The sequence below is a fragment of the Hevea brasiliensis genome, chromosome 8 (genome assembly GCF_030052815.1).
Source record: "Hevea brasiliensis isolate MT/VB/25A 57/8 chromosome 8, ASM3005281v1, whole genome shotgun sequence".
Lineage (NCBI taxonomy): Eukaryota > Viridiplantae > Streptophyta > Magnoliopsida > Malpighiales > Euphorbiaceae > Hevea > Hevea brasiliensis.
The window spans coordinates 99102458-99111766 of NC_079500.1; the positions used below are offsets into that span (position 1 = coordinate 99102458).

The 9309-nt window shown below is 37.2% G+C and overlaps 1 protein-coding gene across 1 annotated transcript; it reads right to left on the reverse strand.

Annotated features, from left to right (window-relative positions):
• Positions 1-2726: 2726 nt before the first annotated feature.
• On the reverse strand, positions 2727-4259 carry LOC110653571 (aquaporin PIP1-2). The gene is made up of 4 exons (XM_021809272.2): positions 3839-4259; positions 3434-3732; positions 3192-3332; positions 2727-3107 (listed from the first exon to the last, which is right to left on the reverse strand). Exons 1-4 carry the CDS (start codon positions 4170-4172, stop codon positions 3018-3020), a joined length of 864 nt encoding a protein of 287 aa, XP_021664964.2. The 5' UTR covers positions 4173-4259; the 3' UTR covers positions 2727-3017.
• Between the last annotated feature and the right edge of the window lie 5050 nt (positions 4260-9309).

Consider the following 9309-nt stretch of genomic DNA (forward strand, 5'->3'; position numbering starts at 1 on the left):
CTTTAACATAAATTTCAATAGTTGGATTGACAAAAATAGAATTGAATCAGAATCAAAGAAATTCTGCAGTTTGATTTTGGAGCCTCAATTTAATGGACTGAACACAACAATTCTAACTCGAAATTGGACCAAATCAGCCTTCTGACAAGGCCTAAAGCATGTCTCTTCTAATTATATTGCTGTTTATTTTCCTCCAACTCTTTCATTCTGAGAAAATGTTAGCTCTAATTGGATTCCTCCATTACAGGTAAATTTCAGCTTGGATTGAATCCCAAATGCTACTATTTCAGGTGAAGTTCCAGGATCTGCTGGAAGAGTTCCGTTGTTGATCACTGACTGTTCCAAGAACAACTTATCAGTAAGCATTCCCTCAAGCATAGGGAATTGTTATTACCTGCATGTTCGAGACCTTCAAAACAACTGTTAGTGTTTATTCCTAAATTGAGTGGAACTCCTAATTAGATTAGGACTGAGAGAATTAACACTATAAATAGGAGAATAGTGAAAAAGGTTATTTGGCTTCATCGCCCATTATTTTGTTATGCCCATTGATGAGGGGCGCTTGCCCATTGTAGTGAAGAGAGAATTCGGCCTAAGGTGGAGAAATGACATAGAATTCAAGAGGAAGGGATTCTTGACCATTAATGAGAGGACTCTAGCCTATATAGTTGAAGGCACCCTTTGTAGTATAATATTATAATAGTATATATATTGGGTTATGTATAGAAAAGACTGAGAGGGACTAACTAATATATTTACTATAAGCAGTTTGATGTTGTATGATTTCTCTTGGGTGTAATTAGATTTATAAGTAGTGTAGTTTTGAGCTTGTAATGATGATTTATTACTATTAATAGTGGAAGATGGCATGCCCGTGGATGTAGCCCTATGTTAAGAGGGTGAACCACGTAAATATTGGTATTTTGTGTATTTACTTTGTTTCTTTACAGTTTACACACTTTCGCAATGTACAACAACAACCTATTAACTGGGTTTATTCCTAGTTCTCTAGTTGAACTATAATTTCTTCAATCATGGCACCTAAGCAACAACATGATTGTTGGAGGAGAACTAATGATGTGTGTCCAGAATTTGTCAAGTTTGGAAAATATAACACTCGGATACAACAGATTGAATGGTAGAATACCTTTGTGGATTGGACATGGTCTCTCACATCTTAGTATTCCAAGACTCAAAGAATTCATTCTTTGATTAACTTTCATCTACTATTTCAAATCTAAGTTGTTTGCAACTCTTCAAGGAACTTATAATGAGAAAGGTTGGGATGATAATGGTTACAATGTTGACAAAGTTGCTTAACTTACCCATTGAGCTGGAGATTTGCACCAGGTATATTAATATAGGTGCCTTCTTTTTTTAATTAGAAAAAAGAAATTCATTAAACTAGCAAATTGAGTACAAAAAAATCTGGCCCATACTAGACATCAGTCTAATTAAACAAAACCCTCACAGGGAGAAACCTAATAAATAACACAATACAAACTCAAACCCTAGGCCTAATCGTTATAGTTGAAGGAGGAGAGCTACGTAGTCACTGCTCATCAACAACCATGAACAATAAAAAGAGGAAGCAGGCTCAATTTCAACTCAACACTGCAAACAACACAGAGCCAAACCACATCTCCAAAGCGGACCATAGAGGACTAATGAAGATGAAGCATCGTCGGATCGAAGGAGAGAGGTAGGTAGGGTTGCTTGGCAGAGCTCCAAATAGCAAGAGAGTCATGAAGGTCAAATGTGAAGATACCAACTTTGCAACCTCAGAGGTGCCCGACCTCACGGCTTAAAGGATTTTGCACCCTCCTACCGAAAGCTCGAAGATGGAGGAGACTACGCTCCACCATTCACAAGGACTCCAGAAAGCACAATAGCTCCAAAGTGCGCTGGAGGATCGCAATCCAAATAACAACAACCAAGCAACCTTACCGAAACATAAACCTTGCCAAGGAAAACTAGGCCAAGGCTTCAAGCTGAACTGGATGAAACAGAAAGGAAGCTAGTAGATCAGCAGGAGTCCTCTCACTGAAGCACAGAATCCACCAAAACAAGCAAGCACAGACCAAATGTACAAAAAATCGACAAAGAACACAAATCTAAAACAAAAAAACTAACACCCGAACAAAATCTATATACATCCTAATCGAAAAAAGGAAAGGGACTTTCATCCGACAAGGAAAGGATGTCGTCCCCTATCATCGAGGGCCAAGGACGACCACTTACGTGCTCCTCTGGTTCTGTAAGCAATGAAAAGAGGAAAACCCTTACTTGACAACGAGACAAAACTCGCACTATCAATTAATATGAGTGCCTTACATTATGTTATTGCTGGCACTTAAACGATAGTGATTTTTTTTTTTCAGTAGATAAGGATATCCTCTATCTCGATTTTACTATCAATAAATTTTTTTAGAATTTGTGACTATTTTTTCTTTGCGAGTATAATAAATCTTATAATTACATTGGTGCTTAAAGATAGTGATTTCATTAATATTAGTTGAATAAAAGAGGTTTACCTCGAGGCTAGAAATTAGGTAGGAAAAGGACACAATGGAAGGAAGCAAGACCTTATCACCAAAGGCCACCTAATCCCAACTCATACCAGATGAGGGAGAAAAGAAAATTACAAATTGGCAATGGTCGATTAATATAATTTTAGAGCATGAGGTAAGAGAGTAGGTTTTCGGTCGGCTGACAAGAAAATGACATTTCACAATTCAGAACTATTCACATAAACATTATCATATGAATACATACAGCCCACCTACTTAACATGGGCCCAGCACTCGTCACCCACGTCTTCCCTTCCACAAATAAAAAAGAAGGAAGAAGGTAGAAGAAGGCCCTTGGTAGGAAACATAATACTATTATTATATGTGCTCATATAGGTACAAATACAAAGTAATATAACATAGAAAATGCAAACAAACTGAGCTTTATCTTGATCTTGATCTTGATCTTGATCGGGAAAACATAATCCACATATATGCATCATATGATCACTTCTTGAAAGGAATGGCTCTGATCACAACTTGGTGGTACAGAGCTGCAAGTGCTGCTCCAATGAATGGACCCACCCAGAAAATCCACTGCACACAGCACACCGAATGTAGAAGTAAAGTCAATTCTAGTAGGACTTTGAGAAAGAAAGTTGGGTAGTTTAAAAGACTTACATGATCATCCCAGCCCTTGTCCTTGTTGAAGATGATTGCTGCACCAAGACTGCGAGCTGGGTTGATACCAGTTCCTGTAATTGGGATTGTAGCCAAGTGCACCAAGAACACAGCGAACCCAATTGGCAAAGGTGCCAAAATCTGACCATAAATTTCCACCATGATCATTAAATAATTCTTGTTTAACAATTTAGTTGAGAGAGCCATTAATTAAAGAAGAAGGGCTATAGGCTATAGCTTACAGGAACATGGGAGTCTCTAGCATTACGTTTGGCATCAGTGGCGGAGAAGACAGTGTAGACAAGAACAAAGGTGCCAACAATTTCAGCACCAAGCCCATCACCTTTGGTGTAACCTGGGTTCACACTATTGGCACCACCACCCAACAAAGTATACTGGTGACGTCCTTCAAATCCTTTCACCACACCAGCACCACATATGGCTCCAAGGCACTGCATCACCATGTAGTACAAAGCCCTCGTCAAGGACAGTTTCCTTGCCAAAAACAGCCCAAACGTCACCGCCGGGTTTATGTGACCTCCTGCATCACCACAGCCACCGTAGTATCTAACTATTAGCATCAGGAATGAAAGAAAAAAAATATATATATATTCGACTTTAGAGATGTTTTAGTAAAATATCCGAACCTGAAATGCCAGCAGTACAGTATACAAGAGCGAAGATCATGCCACCAAAGGCCCAAGCGATCCCTTGAATCCCAACAGTTGAACACTTCGTGGGTGCCTTAACCACACCCATCACAGTTAAAATAGAGATGTACAAGAACAAGAAAGTGGCGATGAACTCTGCAATACCAGCCCTGTAAAAGGACCAAGAAGTGAGCTCAGTCGGCTCAAACAGCGGCGCCGGTGGCGGCTCAGTATAATCCTTGTCATCTTGGCTCTGAGCCGCCGTACCAATGGGCTGCGTCTCCCTATATTTGTTAGCTCCCAATCTAACATCTTCTTCCTTGCCCTCCATAGCTGTTTAAGCTCAAGAAACACCAAGATACTGAAACTTGATCAAAGGCTTGTTAGTTACCGTTGATTTTTTATCAGTGGAGAGTTGAGTACGCAGTGATTGTTTTATAGAGGAAGAGGTGGGGCCTAGTGATCGTATTTAATTGAAAATTGTTGCCGACCAATCATTTTTGTGGGTAATATTTATGTAAGGACGAAAATGCCCTAGGAAATGTTTGGTGAAAACGACATGGTATTATATAGTGTGTTTCATAGTTGGCATAAGGTTGGCCACATGATAGTATTTATAATGATGTTGATGAATAGAGTCCACCGTCCATCCTTCAATAATGGAGAGAGATTGGAGAAGGTGGTAGAGAAATCAAGTGAAGTGAAGTGAACTTGAATTTCTCAAATTTAGACCAATTTCTTTTGATGTGGTTCGTTGAGAAATTAATTGGTACTTTTTATTTTATAAGTTTTTAATGTGAAAATGATAAAATTATTTAAATATTTAATTTAGAAAAAAAAATTAAAATATATTTATTATAAATTTAATATATAAATATATAAATATTAATTTATATATATTTATTATATATATAAATTGTAATTTTATTTTTTTAATTAAAAAATTTTCCAAAAAGAAAATAATGGAGCACGCCTTGTTTCCACTTCTTAAGTCCATGGTCGACATTTGTCGTCTCGGCAATCTTCTACATAATGTCACGAGTGACTCGTGCGTTTTAGGGTGACACGCATTACTGCCACGTTAGTACTTCACAATGACAAGATTGAGCTTGTCAATTTTTTTTGAAACGTTTTCCAAAATGATTTACTTTTGCTAGACCCGGCCGAAGGTCCATTGATCCATTCGGTTTATAAATTAGTTCGAGATCGACCCAGATCAAATTTGAGATCGGCTCGAGTTAATTGTTTCAAGTCTTGAACCACGGTCAAGGAGGTCAATTATCCAAATCCGTCCAATTCAAAATTATTGTTTTCTTTATTTAAAAAAAAAATTGCTTTGAGTTAAATATAGGTTATTTTAATCTTTTATATTATAAATTAAATAACAATATTTAAAAATTTATTATAAATCAAACTAAATTATATTAAAATTGTCTCGAAATTAATAATTTAAATTCTGAGATTAAAAAATTAATAATTTTAACTAGTGATGTCTCAAAAATACCTAAGAGGGGAGTGAATTATACTAATATAATTTTTCAATTTTTGCTCAAAATTTTTTGAAAAATTATGGCTTGGTTCACTTAAGTTTTATAATACAAAGTGTGTATGTAAATAACTAAACAAACAATTTATGCATATTGAAAATAAGCAAGTTCAGTATACTATTATAGCAGAATATATCAGTACTCAGTAAATGAAGTAGTAAACTAAATTAAGTCTCAGCACAGCAAACAGAATAGAAAACAGGTTATATCAGTTCTCAACAGATACAGCAGCAAGTAAGTTATACTAGTTTTTCAACATATACAACAGTAACAGATTATGTTAGTTTTCAGCAAATATAATAGTAAACTATATCAGTTCTCAGCTCAGCAATCTCAGCTCAACCAGAAAATAAAATACAAGAATTTAAAGAGCAAGGGTTGAGAGAATTGAACACTGAATTTTTATAGTGATTCGGCTTAACTAGCCTACATCCACTCTCTCAAAGATCCCATTTTGAGTATTCACTTCATTATTCTTCTCTTTTAAAGGCAAGAAACAAAAGCCCTTTACAAATCTTCACACCAAAATTTTTACAAGTAGCTTCACACTTTTACTAAGTGTTATCCCAAACACTTAATACCTTTAAGCTTCAATAGGTAAAAGACCTCTCATACATGATAACAAGATGTTTAAAAACTCACTCTCACTTATTAAAACAAAATCTATAAAGAAAATATGAGTAAATAAGTCAATGATGAGCAATAAAAGCAATTAGAACACTTGGAATGAAAGCTTAATGACTTTAAGAGATTAGGAATAATAGAGCAACTTTCATTAAGTGCAAAATAACCAAGAGTAAGTGTTTTTATAGTCTTGAATCATTTTTGACCGTTTGAGAACTCATTTAAATGTTACAAATTTAAATTTCAAGAAAATAGTCGTTATTTTATCATTTTCTGCGATGTTGCTGAGTTGAGCCAGTTAGCAAGCTAATTTGTTTACCAGGAGAAGTAGCAAACCAATTAGCATACTAGGAAAACTTTTCTACTTAACTTTAAAAAATTAAAACTTTGCACCAAACCAAAATAAAATACTTTTAAGTCATTCAATGATTAAAAACAAGTTTTAAAAACTTAAGATAAAAATTTGAGGAAATAAAAAATGGTTTCACAAATATTCCTAAAATCCTTAAGCTATACTCAAACTATATGTACCTTCAATTTGATCTTCAATATAGCTTGGAAGGTTGCCTTTTCTCTCCTTGTCTTCTTTGTCTTTAATTCATCTTGTGTTATCTTAGAATGTCATATTTTCTTTAAAGCACAAGTACATCAATGTCACGACCCAACCTATGGGCCAGACCGGTACTAGGACCTGAGCCAGCCTAAAGCCCCCGAGGCCCGTAGTAAGTTTAACTATTCACTTAACCCAACTCTAAGGCCCATTTGGGCCCAATTTCAAGAAATCAACCGGACAGAGTCCGGCCATAAAATGGACCTACCAACGAGGAGTTTTTGACTCACCCGACTTGTAAACACAGTAAATACTCAATTGGGGAGCTCAGCTCACCCTCCACATACTCATCAGCATAAAAATAAATGGGAGCTCAGCTCCCTCATCCAATCCATCAAACATGCATAGAATATTAAGTTTACAGGTCCAAAATAATAATTTAGTTTACAGACCCATATCAAATAAACATTCCTAACACATGCTGAAATTCTAGAAATTTATAGAATTACACAAACATGAATAAATAACCTGCGAGGGAGAAAGCAGGTTAACCTCAAAAATATCCTCCTGTGGCCTGGAAAAATATTGAACAGGAGTGAGCGTTCGACTCAGAGAGTAAAATATCAATTTTAACCATAATCTCTATAACTATCTGAAACTAATGCACCCTGTAGAGTGAAATGCAACATCAGCAATAAATTCACATCATAACAGCAAAAAGGTAATTTAGAGCACTCACACACCCAGTAGTATCAATCATAATCTATGGGAGCTGATCCCTTATACAGCTCTCTTAAATCCAACCTGGTGCCAGCGAAGAACTCAAGCCGGACTTTCGCTTAATAAACCAAATCGGGGTCCCAGCGAAGAACTCAAGCCGTGTCTACCCCGAAGGACCGGGTCCCAGCGAAGATTTCAAGCCGTGTCTACCCATCCTATCCATAGTCCACACCACATCACACGCATACCAACGCACGCACACTGCTCCAAATTACCACAACAACATCCATGGCACTTTAACAGTTATAAATGCAACATAAAATGTGCCTAGAGTTTATCTACATAGATACATACATATAAGTGATGCATGAACATGCTTGAACATATAATAATAGTGAAATTACAATTAAAATTAATATTTTACTCACAGACTTGACAACGGTTACTGGGGCGGCTGGGCAGAAGAAGAAGGCTGTCCCGGCTCACCTAATAATTATATTATAATTATTTAATACAAATGACTCAATACAAATCAAGAAAAGACCAAATACGTCCTAAGTCGTGCCGAAAATTCGGCAGAGTCTCCCCTATACCTAGGACCTATCCAACCTGCAAAAGGGCTCAAAACACACTTCTATATTCACAACCCATATATTCACAACTCAATCTCATCACACAGCCCCTCCTGGGCCCATCAAATCAATCATCCATCACAATATGTAAAATTTTAATTTAGTCCTTATAATTGATCATTTTTGCAAAAACTACCCAAACAAGCTCTAAAAATTCTAAAACTTTGCCCCGCGGTCCTTAGCAATATTACTAGGCTATTGCAAAAAGAATCATAATTTTTTGGGCTATCACAAATATTTTATGGTTTTTTAATCCTATTTGAGCACTAGAAAATTACGAAAAAGCAAGGTTCGGGTTGACCTTTGCCGATTCCAACTCCTGGGACGCGTTCGGGACATCTGACAATGGGGGGGTAGCCAAAACCTCGGTCCAATTCGGAGACTTTTCCGGTAACGAGTCTGTCTGGCCGAAATTTACAGACCCGGACAACTGTCGAATTTCATTGAATTGAGGATACCTACACGAAGCCCACAACACGGGGGTTAGTAAATAAATTTTTCAGAATTTTCTAAGCTCATTTAATGCTCGGAAAAACACTGCGAAGTTCCGTGGGACCCACCGAAAAACGGTGTCGAAAAATTTTGAAATTTATATCCCCGCGAAGCTCTCGACGAGTGGAGCGCTTTGGTACTCTCAGTTTTCTCGTGGGGTTCACGGTTTGCGAGAAATCTAGCTCGAAATTCAAAATGGGCTAAAACTTCCTGGGCAAAAATTAGACAAACTGCTCTATGGATTTCGGTGTTCTTGGTGTCTATGGAAAGCTCTCGACGAGTAGATGAATTTAGACACAAGACCCGGTCCGATTGGTGGCCGGATCGGCCGGATTTTGGTCGGGAAGTCGAAAAGTCGCACGAGCAAGGGAGGGGAGTTCGCGCGAGTTTTTCGACTGTTTGTGGCGGAGGCTGGTGGGCTGGGACGGCTGGGGGTGGGCGCCGGCGAGTTGGGGTGGCAGGGGAGGCGGCGGCGCGGCAAGGGAAGGAGGGAGGAGAGAGAAAAAGAGAGAGAAAGGGAGGGAGGTCGGACGCGCGCAGGGAAGGGGAAAGAAGAAAAAGAAAAGGTCGGTCCGATTCAATCGGTCCAATCCGATCCAGTTCGATTCGGCCGGTTCGATTTAGGATACAAAATTTTGAATTTTTACTCTGCCTCGGGACCGAAAACGAGGTCCAAAAATTTCGAAAAAATTTCAGAAAACTCAGAAAAATTCGTAGACTCCAAATATATTTTTAGTTTTGCCACGTGGTTTTTAAATTAATTTTTAAAAATCATCTAAATTTATATTTTCGGAAAATCGAACCCGATTTTTAAAATCTTAAAAATCTCAAATAATTTATTAAAATTTAAATAAAATTAAAATATCAATAATACTCATAAAATAATAAAATTTAAAATTTTTG

Coding starts and splice junctions, on each gene's coding strand:
- LOC110653571 (XM_021809272.2), bottom strand. CDS start 4,172: ATGGAGGGCAAGGAAGAAGATGTTAGATTGGGAGCTAACAAATATAGG. Junction 3,333..3,433: donor CTAGAGACTCCCATGTTCCT/GTAAGCTATAGC, acceptor ATTTATGGTCAG/ATTTTGGCACCTTTGCCAAT. Junction 3,108..3,191: donor ACAAGGGCTGGGATGATCAT/GTAAGTCTTTTA, acceptor TGCTGTGTGCAG/TGGATTTTCTGGGTGGGTCC.